At 40.3% G+C, this 22,386-nt stretch overlaps 2 protein-coding genes across 5 annotated transcripts; one reads left to right on the top strand and one right to left on the bottom strand.

The window, feature by feature from the left end:
* Positions 1 to 498: 498 nt before the first annotated feature.
* Positions 499 to 6,876, top strand: fxyd5 (FXYD domain containing ion transport regulator 5). The gene is made up of 10 exons (XM_035912336.2): positions 499 to 642; positions 2,022 to 2,067; positions 3,203 to 3,283; positions 3,377 to 3,505; positions 3,588 to 3,635; positions 4,031 to 4,075; positions 4,516 to 4,551; positions 4,636 to 4,710; positions 4,808 to 4,853; positions 6,425 to 6,876. Exons 1-10 carry the CDS (start codon positions 586 to 588, stop codon positions 6,447 to 6,449), a joined length of 588 nt encoding a protein of 195 aa, XP_035768229.2. The 5' UTR covers positions 499 to 585; the 3' UTR covers positions 6,450 to 6,876.
* A 277-nt stretch (positions 6,877 to 7,153) lies between these two features.
* LOC118454968 (uncharacterized) lies at positions 7,154 to 20,998 on the bottom strand. Of its 4 annotated transcripts, none has more exons than XM_035912361.2 (8): positions 20,915 to 20,998; positions 14,993 to 15,056; positions 14,508 to 14,555; positions 13,579 to 13,608; positions 12,856 to 12,918; positions 12,657 to 12,725; positions 12,398 to 12,440; positions 7,154 to 11,204 (listed from the first exon to the last, which is right to left on the bottom strand). In XM_035912361.2, exons 2-8 carry the CDS (start codon positions 15,045 to 15,047, stop codon positions 11,159 to 11,161), a joined length of 354 nt encoding a protein of 117 aa, XP_035768254.1. In that variant the 5' UTR covers positions 15,048 to 15,056; positions 20,915 to 20,998; the 3' UTR covers positions 7,154 to 11,158. The 4 variants fall into 4 exon arrangements, with proteins under 4 accessions (XP_035768254.1, XP_035768256.1, XP_087704258.1 ...); XM_035912363.2 differs by lacking the exon at positions 20,915 to 20,998 and adding an exon at positions 19,745 to 19,960; XM_087848132.1 differs by lacking the exon at positions 20,915 to 20,998 and adding an exon at positions 19,642 to 19,732.
* Positions 20,999 to 22,386: the final 1,388 nt, after the last annotated feature.

Here is a 22,386-nt window from a genome sequence, read left to right on the forward strand (position 1 = left end):
AAACTGCTATACTATGTATAAATAACTCTTACAAAACATAAAAAACTGTACACAGGGCAGCTTTTCTATATGCTTTAAAATATAGGGTTAAAATTCAAAGTGAATAATACACATTGCCGGCCTCTGGCCTTTATTTTGTTGCAATCTCATTGCGTTCAGGGACTGATAATTAATACAGCATGCAATGCATTTTTAAGTGAATGTAAACATGCCTGCAATCCCTTAATACAAGGTCACATTTCTTTGTTTTTGCAAGCCAGCGTCAGATGAGAGATGGAGAGAAAACAGGAAATAAATGTGAAGCAACACGGTTAACTAGCCCAGATAGATACAGTAGGAAGAGAAGGCATACGGTGCTTTGATGAAGCAGAAGTACAAACTGAAAACTGGAAGCCAAAGAACACAGAGGAAGAGACTAAGAAAGAGTGTGTGAGAGAGCGAGAGAGAGAGAGAGAGAGACTGAAAGTCTGAAAATGAATTCAGACAAATGGGTGAGGAAGTAGTGGGTGATCGCATGGGTGTGGTTGGTTAGCCGTTTCTCCACTAGCCTTGCACACAAGTGACACACAGAGGAGAGCGCTGTGGATGATGAAGCTGCGGATACATCTCTGGACTCGGGGACCTCGCAGGATGGATACAAAGGTAAGCATAATAGCCTGGATGAAAGACTGAATATCCCAGGGCTAAAGGGTGTTTTGGTCTAACCCAAGTGAAAAGAGATTGATGGAGGATGACAGACAAATGGATGAACAGACAGACGGAGAGTGAGTGAGAGTGCAAGATGTGACAAACAGGCAGGCGGGTCAGGCTAGGGGAAGGGATAGACGTCTGTACAGCCCAGGGGATACAGGCCTCATCTTGACATATGCTCTGGAGTGAAATGAAGATTGGCATGACCTGCTAATCTGAGCTGTCAGAGCTCATGACGGCCACAAATGCTCACCTGTCACACTGTTCCCAGCCCGGAGGATGAGCTGCCACCGGATAGGTCAAAGATCATGATTAATTTTTTTTTTCTTTTTTCACTGGGAGTGGATTCAAGCTAAGTCCCTGGCACAGACTTCCTTTAGCCTCCCTGCTTCTGTTGCTCATCGTTGGCAGGTGTTGCTATGAAATTATACATCACAATACACTTTTATTTCCTACTTCTGTTTTTTTTTTTGTTTTGTTTTTGTTCAAGCCGTGGGCAAAATATTGAGGGGGAGGAAGAAATAGCCAACGTTTTCCACTGATGTGGAGGTTGCGGCTCGCCGGTACAAGGATTTCTATTATCATGAAAAGAGTCGTTTTGACATATGCTCCAATGCCATTTTTTAATTGGTGACAGCTAACAAAATATGATGAAGTTAGATCTATACAGCCACAAAGTTTAGCACAGACATACGTGGGAGGACTGTATCTATAATATGTGGCCTCGATCACTCACATTTGACAAAAAAAAAGTGTCTTATAAAGTCTGACATTCAAAGTAAGAATTTGTTTTCTGCTATGCTGAACGAGGCGTGTGGGTGATGTTGCCACGTGCTATAGGAGGAAAAGGAAGCTGCCATGTGGCACAAACCCGACTGATTACAGCTTCCTGACTGGTAACTGAGCGGTGCACAATATGTTGGAGAGTGAATACTGTATTGCCTCAATCGTCTACCCGGAGCCTTTCATTCCCAGGGCTAACAACTGTAAGATCATTACATGACTGCAAAGACACAGTACAAATCAGTAGCGTTTTTCTCAGTGCTAATGATCAGCCATTTGTCTGCATGCAGTATGGATGTCCTTGAATATTCTATAACACATGCACCAGAGGATGTAGTCACCAGTCGTTTTCAAAAGGGCCACCTGAGTTATCTGAGGCGCACTCAGTTACTTTATACAGTAGATCGTAGAGGTCATTTCCATCCTGTAACCACTGATTGTGTGAAAACTGCACAACAGTTTGTTCAGACAGTAGTTGAGAGCTGCATTCTCTGCATCACTGTTTCACAGCATCTCATGAAAACATGTTTTGTTTTTATTTCTTTCAGATGAATTTGGTTTACTTGAGCGTTTTCCTGTTTATGATGTTACGAGGTGAGTGCCAGAAAATCTGAAGACTTGGCTCACTGAAGTCAAGTGTGAACTTTTTTGGGGTTGAAAGAGACTGTAGATTTAATCACCTTGATTAGCTTTAGCAGGGTATCTGTGCAGTAAGCCTATGTTAGGATGCACATTGGCGTATTGCAGGATTTTTTGAATGCAGTGTCACATGGGACCAAGAACCAGCCAGGGGAACTTTAGAAAGTTTTAAGAGAAAAAAATGCCAAAGAAAATATCTAAAAAAAAAAAAATCAGTCAATTATAATGACTTTTATTGTCTGCTAAACTCTTGCACCTACAATCATGACATGGTTGCCAGTGCAACAATATAGTTCCCTCATTGAACCACAAAACTGTGATGGGATGGAGCTAAAAATACTGTGTGGTTTCTAACCTTTAGTACAGCTTATTCTGTTCAGTGGTGGTAATAAAGAACTATGTCTGCTTCATTACATTTTAGGGTTCCCCTTAAAGTAAAGGAGTAAGCAGTGGAGCAAAGCATGTGAAGCTTATGGCAGGTGTTGCATTAACACAACAAAACTATTTTTCTTGTCTTATTTTTTATCTGTTTAAAGATTAGGGGAAAAAAAGCCTGCAACTTGGGGATTAGCTTGTTAACAGTTACATCTAAGCAACACGTCCCATTCACGAAGGCGACAAATTTTAAAAGGATTGGTAAAATTTTAAAAAGTAGAGTGAGCTGTTAATCATTTCTATCTCAGTATATTTTCCCTCGTATGGCTTTATTTGTGTAGTGCTGGCAGCACTGGCCCAAGAAAGTAGAGGTTTTGTGGAGCTTCGGCACTATTTGGAAGGTGCTGAGTGAGTAAACAGACAACAGCCTCTCTGTCCTGTGGTCTTGCACAACAATCCAGCTCTGTTGCACTCAGAGGTTGCCTCACAGGCCCACTCACAAGACTATTACTGTGACATACTCAGTGCATCTGCAGGCCTCGCTACTGTGCCTGGCCAGACACATTCTGAAGTCTGGCCACATTGAAAAAATCACGGGCATTAACAACGCTGTGCTTTGTTCTTGATGTAAAGTGGACAGTATAGGAACCTTCAATGGAAAGTTTGCTTCTACTTTTCTTTAGTTTTTCACATCTGATCGTTTTTTTCCCCACAGTGTCAAGGGCCCAAACTCCTGCACCTGCACCCACACCCACAGATGCAAAGCAGGCTGAATCGACATTTACAATAAACCCTGGTATCTATCTATCTATCTATCTATCTATCTATCTATCTATCGGTCGGTCGGTCGATCCATCCATCTAATTCAGTTTCTTTCTGTGTGTAAAAGGAGAAGCAGTGGAAAAGAGAACAACTAGAGATATTAACAGCTCCCTGGAAACTATACCTGAAAAACCCACAAACCAGCAAGCAAACGTCTCCCTTAGTGTTACCACATCACGAATAGAGACTTCAGCAGGTAGTTTGTCTTGTGTGTGTCTAACCCCATTATTTCTCTTCTGCATGCTATTTTTCTCATCGTATGTATTCATCCTCTTTAGCTTCAAGTGCAAAAGCAACAAGTCAACCAAAGCTCACATCAACTTCAGGTATGAGTCTTTACCCTCTGCCTTGCCTAACCTATGTATGGTCAAACATCAAGAGTCAGTAGAGCCATTGAGTTTAGCTAGCAAACTGTATCATCACCAGACACCGACAAAAATAGAGCGAGAGAGAGCACTTGAGGTAGAGAAAATGCTACATTCTGAAAAGCATAAATTTCCTTTGAGACTCATTCTACTGAAACATTTAGAAATTTAATTAGTTAAACATAAGACTGAATCTGGAGTTTGATGAGAGGTAACTGTAAGCTATGGAGTCAATATGTCTCAAAAATAAAAAAGTTTTGACTTGTAAATTATTACATATTCAGTAGAGATGAAAAATTGCCAGAAAAAATGACTTAAAAAGTCCAATGTAGTAATTTTTTTCCCTTTTTTTCCAGCACCTGCAGTGAAAACCAACCCTTCTGCACCCGAGAAAACCATCGGTAAAAAGAACACTAAAGTTGTCTGGAGTAATGGAAAAAATTTCCCTATTCCTTACTTACCCTAAATGCCACAGGCATCGTGGTTCTATTGTTATCTCATGGCAGACTGTGACAGTATCACAATTCCCCGTCTTCCAAACAAACCCACAGCGTAGTGATAGAACACAGCACCTCACTTCCTCTCTTGCTAACAGATTAATGCTTGATTGTACCTTATGCAAGAAGAGATAAGATATTTGTGTCCTCATGCTGTGCCGGCTTACCATAGATAGGTTTTTGATACGCCATCAACAGCATGTCAGCAGAGCCAGTAGATCTCTCATGCCATCTCTGACAGTTGTTCCCCACTGAGCCTCTTTTTTTGTTCCTATAGATATTTCCTCTGTTCAACAGTCAACCTTAAGTCAATACTTTTTTTCTTCTTCTTTTACGCCATATAGAGTGGAAGTCAGAGTGGGACAAAGATTTCACCTATGGTAAGAAGCTTCTCTTTGATTGTGTTTGATTGTGTGTTGTTACTCGTTTTCTGTGGTTATTTGATTGGTTTTTTATATACTTAGATTATAAGTCCCTGAGTTATGCTGGACTGGTCATTGCAGCAGTGCTGTTCGTCTTTGGCATATTGGTCATTACCTGTAAGTATCTGAAAATCTGAAAGCTATTTTTGTGATTTGCTATTTCTTGTAATAGTCTACCAACTTCCTTACTCTTTTGCTTGTGTTTGGACTGTAGGTGGAAAGTTCAATCGGCTGCCCAAATGCCGCAAGAGGTCAACAAAGTAAGTAATTACATTTGTAACTTTTGTTTTATCAGTACAAACAGTTAAACATCAAAAAATGTCTGGCTATACGCTGATGTGAGAAAAAGAAAGCACACCCTCTAAAGTCTAAAGTTTTTAATTTCAGGATGTAATAAATAAAAATAATCTGGTCCTTGTCAGGTTTTAAAATAATTTAAATACAACCTGCAGATGCAGTGTGTGAATTTAATAGCTTGTATAACCACCTTTAGCAGTAATAACTTGAATTACTTGTTTGCTACTCGACTTTGACGCTTTTCATTTTCAGCCATGCTGTTGTAAATCCAGAGCTGTGTTTGGGATCATTGTCCTGTTGCATGGCCCAGTTTCATCAGTGTTAGTTATCAGACAGATGACCTCACAGATGTCTTGAATATTTTGGTTTACAGGGGAATTCATAGTAGACTCAGTCACTGAGTCAGTTCTGCAGACAAAGGAAATTCCAAGATCCTTTTTCTGCAGAACAAGCTCAAATCATCACCACTCCACTACAGTGTTTGACATTTGGTATTGGATGTTTGTGATGAACATGATGTTGTGCATTACATCTCGATTTTATTTAGTCTTCTCTTTCTAAAGGAAGTTGTTCCAAAAGTCTTGTGGTTTGTTCAAATGCAGCTTTACAAATTTAAGCTATGCTAGAAGAGGTTTTCTCCGAGCAACCCTTTCGAAAAGATCATATTTGTTTAGTTTTTTTCTAATGGTACTCTAACATATAGCATGCTAACAGAGGCCTGTATTGTTTGAGGTGTAGCTTTTGGGTTTTTCGCAGTTTCTGTAAGCACTGCACAATCTGACCTTGTGGGGAATTTGCTTGTATATCCACTCCTGAGAAGATTGGCAGCTGTCCAAAATGTTTTCCACTTGTGAATAATCTTTATCGCCACAGAGTGATGGACAAATTGTTTGGAAATGGCTTTCCCAGATGGATGGGTAGCAACAATTGCTTCCCTGAGATCAATGCTGATGTCTTTCCTCCTTGGCATTGTGTTAACACACACCTGAATGCTCCAGCAAACTTCCAAAACTTCAGTTTTTATAGAAGTTCTAATACTGGCTGATCAGTTACGCAAGTATACTTGATTAGCAGCACCTGGTTGGTACTTAGCATCTTGATTCTTTTGGAAGCATTAAATGTGTACCTTATTTTTCTTCTTTCCTTGAGCCAAACCCTTGGAAGTGAGAGAAAAGGCACTCTCTTTTTCACCTGACTCTATATCGGCCCATTGTGCATGAGGAGCATCTCTCCTTGTGCTGTTGGGAAACTGCAGTCGGATGATTTAAATAGTTAATATCAGAGGCTACTTGATGATATATAGCAATGAGTCACTTCAGACATACTAGCTCAACAGAATGCTGACTGAAATCTCTTTGATGATTAATAGATCAAAGGGATTATCATTAAGCTGTTTGTAGGGCAGAACTGCAACAGATCTTGTTTTTTTTCCTCATATTTAGGTTTGATGAATATCATTGATTGCTGAAATACTGTTTGATTCTTTAAGAGTAATGCCTTCCTCACCCCCCCCCCCCTTTTTTTTTTTGTCCAGGTCATACCGGGTAGCCCAAGGATAAGGAGAGAGCACGTATGAATTCATTAACCAAAGAAAACAGCTGCAAGAAAACAACCAGGGATCCATCAATAGAAAAACACCTGACAGTCTGTGTGTGCATGAATGTGGACTGACACACTGCTTAGTAACTGTCATAGAAAAACAATAAATAAACATGGAAATCATGACTCATGCTGACAAGTTAAAAAAGTGGAACCATCATCCGGTTCATCATGGTCAACTATTTCAATAGTTGGCAAGAAAAATTCCTTTAAAAAGTTAAGTGATTATTTATCCGGGACAATAATGAATAGATGAATCCCATTTTAATCAAACCTTCAGCAATGAAGCAGGCTGGTTTCTAATGACCTTTGCATCTTGTAACTAATGCCATAGCCACGGGCAGTGTCTCACAGCTCGGATTTATTATTAAAGGTTATGAGGAATAACCCCGTATCATCTCATATTTGACAATCTCGCTCAGCCCTTTTCACTGTTCTGTGAGGATATAAAAATAAAAGTTAGCTCACTTCATCATAGCTCCCACACTCGCTTTACACTTTGAATCTTAACGAAAAAGGATGTTTAGTAAGAGTGTCTAAGCCTCTTAGTGGCTCTATGCTTGTAAGCGAGTAAAGCCCTAGATTAAACAACATCCATTGGCACATTATCTCTGTATCCATATGGCATCAAAATTATGCAAACAAGAAACTGGGAGAAGGCATGCAGATTTCATAACACATTTATTAAAAAAAACAAACACAATCCAGAGCGCAGCATAGATACACAATATACAGTAGTATGTTGTAATCACCATCAGAAGAAAATCAAGGTGACTTCAGCTGTGCAAACAGATCCAATTCATAATATTCTGTCACCTACAGTTTTCCTGTGAGCTATCACACATGTACATATATTGTGAATAATTACTTAATTATATACTGAGAATCAGGTGTGATTGTTGGCACAAAATAAACACGAGTTTACCTTAAGAGAAAAGTGCATAAAAACATAAGTAACTTCTTAAAACATACAGGTCCTTCTCAAAAAATTAGCATATTGTGATAAAGTGCATTATTTTCTGTAATGTACTGATAAACAGACTTTCATATATTTTAGATTCATTACACACAACTGAAGTAGTTCAAGCCTTTTATTGTTTTAATATTGATGATTTGAAAATTCCTATCTCAGAAAATTAGCATATTTCATCCGACCAATAAAAGAAAAGTGTTTTTAATACAAAAAAAAGTCAGCAGAAATGACTGCTTCAATGCGGCGTGGCATGGAGGCAATCAGTCTGTGGCACTGCTGAGGTGTTATGGAGGCCCAGGATGCTTCGATAGCGGCCTTAAGCTCATCCAGAGTGTTGGGTCTTGCGTCTCTCAACTTTCTCTTCAAAATATCCCACAGATTCTCTACGGGGTTCAGGTCAGGAGAGTTGGCAGGCCAACTGAGCACAGTAATACCATGGTCAGTAAACCATTTACCAGTGGTTTTGGCACTGTGAGCAGGTGCCAGGTCGTGCTGAAAAATGAAATCTTCATCTCCATTAAGCTTTTCAGCAGATGGAAGCATGAAGTGCTCCAAAATCTCCTGATAGCTAGCTGCATTGAACCTGCCCTTGATAAAACACAGTGGACCAACACCAGCAGCTGACATGGCACCCCAGACCATCACTGACTGTGGGTACTTGACACTGGACTTGAGGCATTTTGGCATTTCCCTCTCCCCAGTCTTCCTCCACACTCTGGCACCTTGATTTCCGAATGACATGCAAAAGTTGCTTTCATCTGCAAAAAGTACTTTGGACCACTGAGCAACAGTCCAGTGCTGCTTCTCTGTAGCCCAGGTCAGGCGCTTCTGCCGCTGTTTTTGGTTCAAAAGTGGCTTGACCTGGGGAATGCGGCACCTGTAGCCCATTTCCTGCACACGCCTGTACACGGTGGCTCTGGATGTTTCTACTCCAGACTCAGTCCACTGCTTCCGCAGGTCCCCCAAGGTCTGGAATCGGTCCTTCTTCACAATCTTCCTCAGGGTCCGGTCACCTCTTCTCGTTGTGCAGCGTTTTCTGACACACTTTTTCCTTCCCACAGACTTCCCACTGAGGTGCCTTGATACAGCACTCTGGGAACAGCCTATTCGTTCAGAAATTTCTTTCTGTGTCTCCCTCTTGCTTGAGGGTGTCAATGATGGCCTTCTGGACAGCAGTCAGGTCGGCAATCTTACCCATGATTGCGGTTTTGAGTAATGAACAAGGCTGTGAGTTTTTAAAAGCCTCAGGAATCTTTTGCAGGTGTTTAGAGTTAATTCGTTGATTCAGATGATTTGGTTAATAGCTCGTTTAGAGAACCTTTTCATGATATGCTTATTTTTTGAGATAGGAATTTTGGGTTTTCATGAGCTGTATGCTAAAATCCTCAATATAAAAACAATGAAAGGCTTGAACTACTTCAGTCGTATGTAATGAATCTAAAATATATGAAAGTCTAATGTTTATTAGTACATTACAGAAAATAATGCACTTTATCACAATATGCTAATTTTTTGAGAAGGACCTGTAACGTAGTTTTGTATGAAGCTAAATAAAAAAACAAAACATATATACATTTTACAAACTCCCACTATCAGTGGGCCCCACCCAGAATCATATTAAAATCTTTCTCCAAACATGAGATTTCTATAGAGACACAATGCAAGTGCATTGATGTGTACATTTGTAAATACATGGATTATGCTGTGTATCAGAAAGCAAGATTGAGTGCACAGTTTCGCAATGCTTTTAGCCTACAAAGATAAATATATTAGTAGTTAAAAAACAGATATTAGCATAACCCTTTCCATTTACATCACTGAGATAGGAGAGAGAAAGAAAAAAAAAAAAAAAAAAAAAAAAAAAAAAAAAAAAAAAAGCTCCACAGCAACACTTGCTTTACACAAATAGAGTCACAACAGTTGGCTGCTCAGTCTCGTAAAGCCTGAGTAGAATTTGGTTAAAGGCACGCAGCGTGCTGGTGCTGAATAACTCTTTGGGTTTCCGCATGAGCCCAATTACTTTCTATATTGCTACATCGGTTTTGGAAATGTGCTATGCTTGTCCTACAAAGTGAGAATCAGTAAATACTGAGGGACAGACTGACAGACAGAGAAGAGTGAAATGTTTCGTGCTGCAATTTTTTTCCCTCAAATTGTCCTCTTTTTGAAATGCTGACAGATATTGAAGGCTTACAGGGGAATGCTACACTTTCAAGACATAACAATAGCGCAGGGCACAGTAAAAACAAAACGCACAAACAATAATCACATCTGGGTTACATCGAGTGGGAAGCGCCGTTTTTTTTTAGTTTTTTTTTAACGAAAGCACTTCAGCACATACACCAATAGGGAGTGCACATCCTTGATAAGGACCTGATTGCATAGTTGTTGGTTTTTGTTTTTTTGTTTGGTTTTTTTTTTTTTTTTTTTTGGGGGGGGGCGGGTGTTCTCGGGTCTGGATGGCAGCCAGGCCTGCTCCCCAGCAGCAAGACATATTGCAAGATTTAGTGGAAGAGAAAAGTGAGACGCTGCTTCGGCAAATCCACTATTTAACTCCATATAGTCATTCCCAGTGTTACTAATTCCATTATCAGTGCTCCTTCTGATGGCCTAGACAGAAAGCTGACAAGGAAAACAGATTCCCTTTTGCCGACAAACAACCAGGGAAGCCGGCACCTTAGATTCTTGGATAGAAAGGGTTCCTGCACACAGCACGAAAAGGTTGATTTGCATAAAACCAGAGAAAACTGTGTGTTCTGTATGAATGAAACAAAGGCATTGTTGGCATTTTCCCCAATCATCCTACTTTATTTAATTCTTGAGATTTTATCCTTCCCTCCCTCATAACGAGGTTCTCTGTAACAGTGTGGGAGGCATTAATCTAACTCTCCACAGCATTCAGAGAGCTATTTACAATCTAAAGTGAAAGCCTTTCAAGAAGAGGGGATTGGAAAACATCATCATTCATGGTGGTTGATTAATTTGTGGCAGTGCAGGAAGGTTTTAGCACTAGCCATTTCCACTTGTTTCAGGGGTTTTCCCCCCCACTGTCCTCTTGTAACTGGAAGTTAAGAAGACAGTGAACGGGTTTTTATCTTCCTATTTTGTTGCCTCCTGTCATTCCTAATGGGCCAGGAAGAGAAAATGTGACACAAGTGAATAGGAATGAACGTGAGGCCGGCTTAGGCTGGATTAGTGCGGTTTGTCTCACTCAACGACCATTTCACATAGACGGGTCTCTCAGAGTTACACTGCATAGTCGTTGGGAATAATTTCTTGTGTCAGGAATTAAAGGGGGGAAAAAAATCAGGGAGTTCTGGCTGTGCTAAATTATCCCTTTCAACAAAAGGAGCTTTAAGCCACATTCACTGGCTTTGATTTGGATTCCTCAAATAGAATCCAATTAGAAGGTTTGACTGTGTTCCAAAAGTCCCAGGCTAAATTATGTGTATGTACAGAACAAATGACTGGGACAAACACAAAAGTATACAAAAAACAAACAAACAAAAAACATACTGCATATGCTACACATGTATAGGAGGTTATGTGGGAGGGAGGAATGAACTGAACATTCAGAAACAGGCTGTTGTTCCAAGAAGTCTAGCTGTCCTGAGTCAAAGAGTAGGAGATAACATTTTCTGATGCATCGACCTCTCTTGCCTGTGTGTTACAGGGCTTGTAGCTGTAGACCAGGAACTAGACGGACCCTTTGTGGTCCTGTTCTATTGGCACAGAGTAGATCCTGAGGAGAGACAGGGGAAGAGAGAGAGAGAAGAGACCACAGGAGGGGGTGAGGTGAAGCAGGTTAAAAGCAAAATGTCACCTTTAAAGGTATTTTTAGAAAACGTCTGGAGATGCACAAGAAGCGTCTCTGTGTGGCGGAGTTCAGGAAACGGCATGTCTGCTGAGTGCTACAGGGCTTTGACAGGTGCACAGTGACTGCATCACCTCAGAACACAGCTCATCCCCAGGTGGGACTTATAAACCTGGCAAGGCACTGTTGATCCAACAAGCCAGAGGTTGCTGTGTGATTAAGCCTCTTTTCAACAGAGCGATCAGTCAGCACCAAACACTGCCAGAGCTGACTGCAGCCCCAGGAGGCAGCCAGTAATCCTGCAGAGGAATTTAACCCTTGCACATCGACTTGGGGATCCGCTCTGCGACAGCTGTTCGCTGCTGCTTTAAAGATCTTTGAAGCCCGATTTGACCTCCATGACCCCTCTGACCCAACCTGCACATCACGTTACATAACACCTCCAGGACGAAAGAAATTGATTACACTGCAAAATGTTCTCCAACAGAGGAGGACAAAAAAAACAACAACCCCTAAACAACAACAACAGAGAGAGTCTCTCAGTTTAACTGGTTTAGGCTGTTCTGCTGTCTGATTGTCGTTGGCCAACTGTTGTCATTGAGTCAGTCTCATGTTTACCCTGTTGCGTTATTTCTGACTAGAGGTGTCTACTTAGGCCTCAGCTCATGAGGTAAGCTTTTGAACAGGTTAAGTCCTGTCCCATTCGGTCATATAGACCCAGGGGCCCTGCCTTAAGGTTATTGTTTGATTGCTAAAAAGGTAAGGTGCGGTGTGTTCACTGGTGGTGGCGTAGGACTCAGACTGTGTTACTAATTGCTGTGCAAGTCCAGACAGGCTCAAATGGGTGGATGCAGCTTACAATTTTGTTTTTTCTCTAGTTTTCAAGCTGACGAGTTGGATTAAATGGGACAAATTGGCAAGGGAGCCAGAAAAGCTGTTACCCACCCGACTGGTTTTGTTACTCGGAGGCCGACTTAGCGTAAAGAAAAACATGAATTTTTAAAAACGCTGCCACAGTATGCACAACGGACATAAGGAGAATATGCATACAGTGTTTTTCTTGAGCACTGAAGTACATAAAAGATGCAAAGAAAATAGTCAGAAAATGGTCTAATTCTTACCCCTGCTCCTGCTGCTGCATCTTGCGCTTCACTATCAATATGGCTGCAAGTAAACGAAGAAAAAAAAAAAAAAGAAAGACAACAAATAAGGTCAACGCTCCACAAGAGAAAAGTTCACATTTGTTTAAGAATTAAAAGCTTCACAAAGCACACAGAAACCATGCTGACTCCAGCCAAGCACCGGAGGGCTTTAAAGGAATATATTTGTCACCTGTGGAAATGCAAAAGGCTTTATTTCAAGGAAACGTAGAGTACTTACTGACAACTGCTGCGACCGAAAGAGCCAACACCACCCCCGCTATAACTATGATAATCATGTAGCCCTCATCTGAAAGACCAACAAAAAAAAAAAAAAGGAATCAGCACATTGACATTATGAATCACTTGCAAATGTTGACATTTAAAATCATTTTCATACATTACTATATATAAATAATTACAATTCAGATACTTCTTACCACTGTTGCCCTCCACACCAGTGGTTTTGCCTGGCCCAGCATTTAGATTCAAATTGGTTGAAGCTTTTGGAAAGTTACAAAGAGAAATGTCAAAATGTCCACACACGCACGCACACATACACACACACTTTCCTTCACAAATGAAAGTTCCCTAATTTATCTGCACATTTTGACTCGTGTGCTGCTTGAGAAATTTAAATGCACTTTAAAGGAAATGAACAAAAGATTTAAGCCTATGTACGCGTGTCTACAAGGAGAGGATAAGAGAGTGCTTGGGGCTTCAAAAAGAATTGTAGCCATTTTCAGAAATGCTGCTTCTCCACTTGGCAGGCAGGCCGTTGTAAACAGATCTGTAAGTCTATCAAATGTCTATCAAAGCGAAGATGAGGAGTGACGGAAAAGCGGATGGTGAGAGAATGAGAATGCCAGTGTTGATTAGCTGACCGACAGGATGACGGAGATGTTGACGTGTTCATTGGCCTTTCAGCACAATCCACAGGGCCCCCTCTACAGAGCTAATTGATTCTATTCAGGCCGTAATGGTTGAGGGGAGCTAAAAGCCAACTGGGGCCACAGCTTAGTGGAGTAGAACAACCTATATACTATACAGACTTTCTGACAATAACAGAGGCCATAACCTTCATATACCGGGTTCTGTGCAGCTGTCAGTATAGTGCATGTATATGAAATAAGAGACTACACAGAGTAGGGTAACAAACTCACCACTTTCCGCAAAATCCTCGTCATCCGAGTCTGCGGGAAAAAAAAAAAAAAAAGAGGGAAAAATGAGACGTCTGTTCAGTCAGTGCAGAAATGCAGGTTCTCACTATGATCGCCTTCTTATATTAACAGTGTAAGAGTTCTTAAATTGTACAACAGTGAGGATACAGACAACACTTTGAATCTTTTAGCAACACTATTGATCGTGGTTGTGGTGGAGGTGGTGGTGATAAGGGGTGGGAATATAAAATCAGTTTGAGGCCAAGAGGTCCGAGAGGAAAAAATGAAAACCATAAACAAGAATCAATATTGTACACAGGGAAGATAACCTTATGAGAACACTAAACAATAATAAGACTGCAAACAAGAACAACGCGGCCTTAAAAACAACTTCAACTGTGAGCAAATAATAAAACTCTAAATGAGGAAGAAGCGCTTTAAGTGGTAGCCACCATACAACAATTACAAGGAGTGGAGATAGATATGGAAAATTAGAACCCACCATTACACACGGGGCTGATTTATACAACTATATCATGTTTTTAATGATATTCTATTTCATATCATATTTCTATTTTACAAGGGGGGAATGAATAAATAAATAAATCAATAAATCAGTTGTTCCCTCTGACTACGCTTACCCGGAGTCAAAACAAGGATCAACACTTATGCGACAACGACAGCACATGTAAAACACGTTGAAGCAGCTAAATGACTTCAGAATATTTAAGCCTAGTAATTCTTCTCAAAACACATTAATAGGCCATTCACCGTCATGCACGGGTGTGGTCGGCCTGCTGATCCGAGCGCTTAATTCTAAGTAAAATGAATTAATGTGTCAGACTGATTCCTAAAGTGACAGGCTGCAAAAAACTATTTGTTCCATATGCGATGCAGTAAAAGTACTACTGGACAAAATATGGCTTACATACCATCAGCTGATCCTTCAAGTTCTGAAGAGTTACGAAATGCTCGCAGAGCTGAAACAGTGAGATACACATTTTCAAACATTTTATTATTCAAAACAGTTATTGGTGATATCAAAGGAGGCATTCAGAGTGTAGCACGCAGATGAAGACTCAGTCGGTTTAACTGCATACTTGTACTTCATGTACGTCACAGAGTCTCCTGTCACTTGTTCATATATGACATCTTCCATGTCAGAGAAAGCACAGCCATGGGCTTGCTGCTATAAACTTCACCGTGCATGTTTTTATTACTTATTATTGTTCAAGTGTGTCCAATAGGCAGAAAGAAAAAAGAAAATCAACAGTGACTGCACGCATTAACCTTGTTGAGAATGACACAGACACATACAGATATGCAGGTAGTTGAGGAAAACAGGAGCTGGCACCGGGATGCATAGACCCTGATTAGATGCTTATCACCTGAAAGAGTCAAAGATATGAGAACTTACCAGCAGCAGAAGCTGGCAGAAGTAGCAGCAGACATAGAAACAGCAATCGCATCATCTTCAAATGCTGCAGGGGAAAAGAAAAAAAAGGACACGAAGTTAAAAATATCTGCTATTAATATTCAGTCACTGATATGTGTGAAATCTTGGTGTTTTTTGGTTTAGAGACTGAGTGAGATTGAAAGCTGAAGCGCTGTCTATTACTGGGGTCTTGCCTGGCATTCTGAGTGCTGCTAGTCAGTGGAAAACTACAAATTTTGAGGAAGGCAGTTCTTGCGCTACTTTAACAAGTTTTAAAGGCATGCGTGCATAACTAGATTGTAATCCTAGATGGGTGGTGTCAACAGGCGTCCCCCCCCCCCCCCCCCCTCATGATACCCAACAGAAGGAAGAAAAAAAACAAACAAAAAAACCCAACGTTCTAACGATTCTGACACACTCAGCTAGCAACAAGTGCCTATTCAACATTTTCCAACCCGCACGCAAAGCCTTTGGACCAAGGCAAGAAAACAAGATTGAGCAAGAAAGGTGTCCAGGAAGAGGTTCACTGACAAAACAAAAAGGAAACTGTGGAGATACAGAAAATTATTTTACTGCTACAATATAATATTGCATTAATAATATATCCCACAGCCTTGATATTGCATTAAAGATGTTTATTAAAGCTATTGCCACCACGTTAACCTTTTTATTACAGGTGCAGCTATAATTATTTTATACACATTGCATGTTTGTGCTCATTCAGTGTTGATGCTCAATCTATTAAAGAAGGTTTTAAGCTTTGTGAAGCGCTATGTCTTCACAATCTATTGTGTAGGTGACTTGGAGCATAGAAGGATAAACAGCATACACGCTTACAACACACATAATCCAGAAGCCTGCCAGGCCAAAGGCCCGAAATTCATTTAGCTTCTAACTGCATTTCAGTTTGCTTAGTAACTTAGTAGCTAGGCTTGAAATTTATTGGTGTTATAGAAAGAGGAACTTCTGTGTCTGTTTTTAGCCATCTAAGGTGTACCATTTACTGTAATCTGTGTATTTGATCTGTAATTTACGCAAGAAGGGGCGTGAACCCTGATGTTATAAAATCATTTTCATGTGTATTCTTAGCAGGAGACGTGTGCTGATGTGATGCTGCATACTTCTTCTCCTGCGTGTGTTTTAATAAACTCATTGTTGATTGCACTCTGTTGGTTTGTTTCATTGCTCAACATTTTCAAACTCGTGACAAAACTAATAAATGTATTTCTTATTTATTTAGTGCATCCTGCCAAGCATTACGTTGCTATTGTCATCCTAATTGGAGGGGAAACAAATATGAGCTCAGTTTAATTTCATTTCCTTCTACCTTAATCTGGTCATTGACACCGAGTGACAAATACATTTTCCATGATGGTGTTCTTGTTTTTTCGTATGGTACGTTGTTATTTTTGAGGAGGAGAAAAAAAAACAAAACATCCATGTCGGAACTTCCTCATGGCAGAGGGCCCAAAAACAAACGCCATCTCTATTCCCTTTTAAAACCATGTAGATGTGAAACGCAGGTGTTCTTGTCATGCCAAACAAAGCCCCAGCTGTGTCCAACACAAAGTGGATGCAGATATTTTTAAATGGAAAAACCATGAGAATAACCTTTCTCCCACTCATTGTCCCGGATGTAGCCTTCATGGCGCGGTTCAGTCACTCAAAAATTGGCATGCAGTCAGGAACCAATAGTCATTCATGCAGTGTTTAATACTGTACACAGAAAGACTGCAGTTCTCCCACTGACCTTTGTGTCACATGTTACACAGTAGGCGCCCCTTCATTGTTAGCCTTTCCCATTGTGTGCTTATTTCCTTAGCTGTGAGGAAAGAACTGAGGTGACCTGCATTGTGAAGGTGTAGATTATGAAACACTAAGGGGCGCCTACCCCACCACTTAGTCACTTACTATATCCTACACTAGCACAATTTAAGGAAGTAGTCCACGATGATCTCTGATTAGTAGCACCAATTCCAAATATGGTGAATGAAAGTGAATAAGATGCAGGGGCAATAAGAAACGGGATCAGCAGACATCACTTCTTTATGCAATATGGTTTTGGACAGATTAATGAGAGATCTACCCAACACTTAATTCTGCCATGTATAATCTCATCTATAAATACTGTTATGCCAGTTGAAAACTGTAGTCTCTCATGCAAGACAAATATCTATAATGTAGGGCAGCATCATGAAGTATTTGGGCTGATTATATTGGAAAAGAGATGTTAATCACACAACTGATTTGAGCGGGAGTGTGCTGTGTGCAGGCCTCTTAAACAGCTGAAGAAAATCTCCAAACGCAGCCAACCTAAAAAGCTGCAAATACAATCCCCTTCTGTGCATCCAATTTGCTTTTCAGAGTCGCACTGGGCAAAATAATAAGCTGATCCAATTTGGAAATATTTATCATCCCAGTCCACTGCTTCTCTATCAAAACAGCTCCTGAATAATATTTACCCCACCCCCCCACCCCCTTTTTTTTCAAATTGGGTAATATATTCTTGCATATCTGAATTACAACTAAATTTGCTCTTTTACACGACACCCAATTTGCCACATATAATAACCAGGGGATAGCTTGTAAAGTGCATATGCCAGCTGCCGTCTGGCTACAGGAGCAAAGATCGTAGACAATAAATGAAGAAATCAACAAATCATCAAACTACAGTGTGGTGCTGCATGACAGGCATATACACTGTGCTGCTGATGCTGCAGGGGGAATATGTCTTGGTTTTGTTTCAGTTCCCCTAATGCAGTTTGACAGGATTAACCCCGAACATCATACCTGTCTAGCCACATTAGCAGACCTAAGAGCACCAAAAATCTTGTTTACCAGAGTTAATTTGGAACAAATGTTTTTGACTCCTTCCAACCCATCCAATTTCATCTGTAACAGCGAAACAGATGCACAAACAGAAGTTTAGTGCAAGTGCATAAACTTAACTGCAGTGGCGACCACCTCTTATCTGCTCGCACAGATAACAGCCCTCTGCTCGTTCCACTGTGCACCCTGACAAGGCTCTGATACGAACGATAACAATCAAAGTGGGCAAAAATATCAGAATTTCTTCCATGTAAAGTGTTAACAGGAAACCAAATACAAGAAAAACTGAATGATAGGACACAACTGCAACGAAAAAGGACAAAAAAAAAACCAACAACAAAACTTTACCATCATTCTGATAATGTGTTATAGCTTAAACCAATTTGGTATATGAGAGCGTGCGTGGAAGAGGAAAGGCACCGAGATTGTTCGTTATTCTTCGCCATTTATTTTCCCAAAAGTGGATGCTTATTCTGGTTCGGCGAAGACTGAAAATATTTTTATTGAAATGTTTACTCAGCTCTGCCAACGGTGCAGCAGCTGTTTATCTAAGTGAAGGTGATGCAGTTCCTTTTTTCCTCTCCCCTCCCTTCTATAGCATACTGCAGTCCCACTGGACCACAAACAAAGTGACAATGAAAGTAATGATAAAAGAAAAAGAATCAAACAAAGCAAAACTCACAATACCTCAGTCGGTTCCGTGCATACCAGTGAGAAATCCACTACGGGCAGACAACAAGTATGACAACTACACAGCTATTTCCAATACAGTGTTAGACTGTGGGTGACTTCTTGAGCATCAGGTCGTACAGCTAAGAGTAAAACAACTAAGAGGATATGAGTGTGTGACTGGCTGTGGGGCTCCGCCGTCTTAGAGACTCATATCCTGTATTTGGCCTCCCTTTCTGCCTGTGTTTGTGTGCAAAAACATAAAACCGGTTAGGACCCAGTGGAATGAGCAGGTATAATTCCACAGCTGCACAAAAAAAATGTTAAAAAAAAAAAAAAAAAAAAAAAATGCAGCTGCATTTTAACCTTTGCTCTGACCAGGGCATCAACAACCTGAATAAGGACAAACAGTACACCAGGCACATACTCTTCAGCTTTACTTTTATCTGATGGAGACAAAGCTGTTGTTCTCCGTTTTGTTAACACTATCACAAGACCTATCCTGGTCACATCGAGGGTTTTCAAATTCCAACCTATCTGAAATGCATTGTCAGGAAACAAGCAACACAAAATCTCTCTCTTACTGTCTTTTTTTTTTTTTTTTTTGTGAGCAAAAACTTTCTGCAAGATCACGATTTGATACCTGTGCTCTACCTCTGACAAGCAACCTGATTAAGAACAGTGGGGAAAATACACTGTTATTTGTTTGCAGATTAATTTTTAAGACAAAAAACAGACTCCCTCACACTGGCATGAAAGCGGCACACAGAGAAAGTGAGGTAAGGGGTGCTGAGGTGTCCCAAGAAAGGAAAAAAGAAATCAAACTTTCTTTTTTTTGAAAAGCACCTGTTTCTTTATGGAAGAAGCCTGCCGATTTGAACTGATGATAAAATTACAGTACTGATGCTGACTCACTGCGTGATCAGCTACTGTTAAGAGTCAAGTATGTCTCAATCAACATCTAAAAAAATAAAAACAAAAACAAAAGAAATAATAATAACAAAAATGACAGGTATAAAACAACCTACACGAACTTAGCAAAGATAATGAGACTGTGAAGCTGGCTGATTTCCTGTAGTATTTGAATACTAAAAATCGCACCTTGTGAAACGTTTAAAAATCCAGTGACCTACCAATGCGAGAGAAAGACCATTTCAAAACACACACTCCGACTGTGGAATATGGAGGGTTTTTTGTAATAATATCCTTGTGTATCCCTTAAAGTGACGGACTCACAGCAGACGTCTACCGATCAGATGAGCAAATCGCGGGGGCCGATTGTGTAACAGGAAACCCTTTTCTGCTGTGTAGGCCACGATCAGGGCAAGCTTCTTCTTTTCTCTCTCCGTCTCCCTGACCTACAAGGGGGATTCACTGTCAACTCATTTAGAGCTAAACTACTAGCTGAACACTTGGAGTTTTAGTTGGCGGAAAGCACCTTCGCCTCTCTTGTTCTTGTTCCTCAGAGCTGTCAAGAAGTGAGTTTCCTGAAAACGAGTGGGGGTTAAACGTAATGTGGCAAAGAAGAACTTGCCCCCGGTTTGGTAATGATGGTTTTGTTTAAACTGAAACTAAAAGCTGCAACGGGAGGGGAGCGAAAACAAAACACTTACAGCACTTGTGATCAGACAGGTGGTTGGCTCGGAGTTATTCAGCCACTGATTACGACCACACGCGCGCGGCTGATTGACAGCCTCGCGCGCGCCACTGCACCAAGCACAGGTGTGTTGTTAGCGCAGCCTGAATCTAAGCTTTTCCTCGTCCAGTTGTATGTTGCATAAGCTTTATTGTTTTGTTTTTTTAAAGGAAAATCGCTAATATTTCAATGTGTTTAAATGCACTTTGTACTTTCGCACCAGTTGGCGCCACCTGGTTTGATCGTGCTCGGCTGTACTTAACAAACATTCAAAAGTCGCTTGTGCGAAAAGTTACACTCTGCCTGTTGTTTTTGTTTTTAGCAGGCTAGTGCTTCGTTTTCTTGAGGTTTAGCTTGCAGTAGCTGTTTTGCTTACGCTTCTGTTGCCTCCCTTGAGTCATTTGTCTAGATTTGAATGACCAGTTCCCACAGAAATTAAAAAAAATATATGTAAAGTAATATTTAAAAAAAAAGAAAAGAAACTGAAATCGTATTAACTGCTGTCCCGTTGAGAACGCTTTGTTTTATACGCTTGACTTGTACTTTAAAAACAGAGCCACCACACCAATAAGCAGTTTGCATTTCTTACCATAATAATGCTAAAAATAATAATAGCAACAATTTGAGTTTCATTACGTTTCCCAGCTATTTGCAATAAAAAGGCATACAGTACAAAAGTATGCAGGGAGCTAACATGTAGGGAACAAATGTGCAGTTTCAATAAGCAAAAGCAAAACTCATCTAGAATATTGGCTGCGAGGTGAACTTACATTTAAATGAGTTGTTCAGTTGTTTCGATACTCTGCTGGTATGTTGTTGCTCGCTCTCCAAGATCCTTGTTATCATGGAAACTGCCAGAGTGTGTGCACATTAATACAGGTGTAGTCAGCCAACAAACTTCGTCATTGGCTGCTGAGCTTGTGGAAATTTGACACCACTTATCTTATCTGTTCTACAACTTGACTTGCAGATTGTGAAACTTGCTCGGTGCTCCAAGTGAATAGGAGTACAGTGATCACATTAGCGCCAGTGTGTTGTTTGTGCTCATAAAATCATCTGCTGCTGTCGGGGTAGTTCATCTTTGTTTCTTAATCGTGTTATTGTTTCCTCCATGTGCATGTTTCCTGCAGCTGGGATGCAGGAGCATATTCAAATGTTTATTATTGAATCTAAAGTGTAATTAAATTTTATGTTCTCCTCTACAGGCCTGTCAGAAGCCAGTAGCTATCGGTAGTGAGTTTTCTGTTCATTCTTCTCCCCTCATAATGACCCTGCAGCCTGCCATTGTCAAAGGGAATGACCAACAATGACTTCTACCACATTCCCAGTGTGACATTTCTCCGTGGCCTGTCACAGCCCTGTTAGGATTTTGTATCTGGACTGATTGCAACAACAGCTTACTTCGTGACGTGTCCTCCTGCAGGGCTAACTATCCTATTAGTGCTCACTTTCCTAACTAGACTGCTGTCAGCTCAATGGTGATCACTAGCTCAGGTCTCATATTAGTGTCCTTAAACTGCTGGGATCGTGCAGATCTTTAATCCTGTCTCCCTTTACGACAGTGCTCTTCATGTGATTGCCTCTTTTTCTCATAGGTCAATACTGACTTTAGACAGTTGTCTAAAGTATGGCTTTTGTCCAGTGGCTGCAAAGAAACCAGGGAAGGTTTCATGGATCATAACATGGATCACCTGCAGTTAATGTTCCAGATGAGCATCGGGGAGAATGTCATATGAAGTGACACAGAGCATACAGCCTTCACAAGATGCATGTGGCCCACAAAAAAGAAAAAATGTGTGAATATTCAAAGATTGTCACCAGTGTTGGTCAAGTTACTTGTAAGTAATCAGTAACTAATTACTGATTACTCCCCCCAAAAAGTAATTCTGTCACTTTACTGATTACTTATTTTCAAAAGTAATTAATTACTTAGTACTTAGTTACTTTTTAAAAACACAATTTACAACCTGAATAGGTAATAAAGCAATAGCTCTTTCAGCCCAATTCTACTTTTTCTGCATAATCCATCATACAAAATGTAATCAAATGGAAAAGTCTCTTTTTAAAACTTGTTTTATTAGTTTTTATCTTTTAACTTTATGCATCAAGCAAAACATTTTATTTATATGCACCATTCTCTGACTGGAAGAAATTTGTTTAACATTTAAACCTATTTTCTGCACATTCCAGCACATAAAATAAAATATTTTTTTGTGTTTACACTCAGTCTTTTAAATAAATG

The sequence above is a fragment of the Neolamprologus brichardi genome, chromosome 11, assembly GCF_056152115.1.
Source record: "Neolamprologus brichardi isolate AB-2024 chromosome 11, ASM5615211v1, whole genome shotgun sequence".
Classification (NCBI taxonomy): domain Eukaryota; kingdom Metazoa; phylum Chordata; class Actinopteri; order Cichliformes; family Cichlidae; genus Neolamprologus; species Neolamprologus brichardi.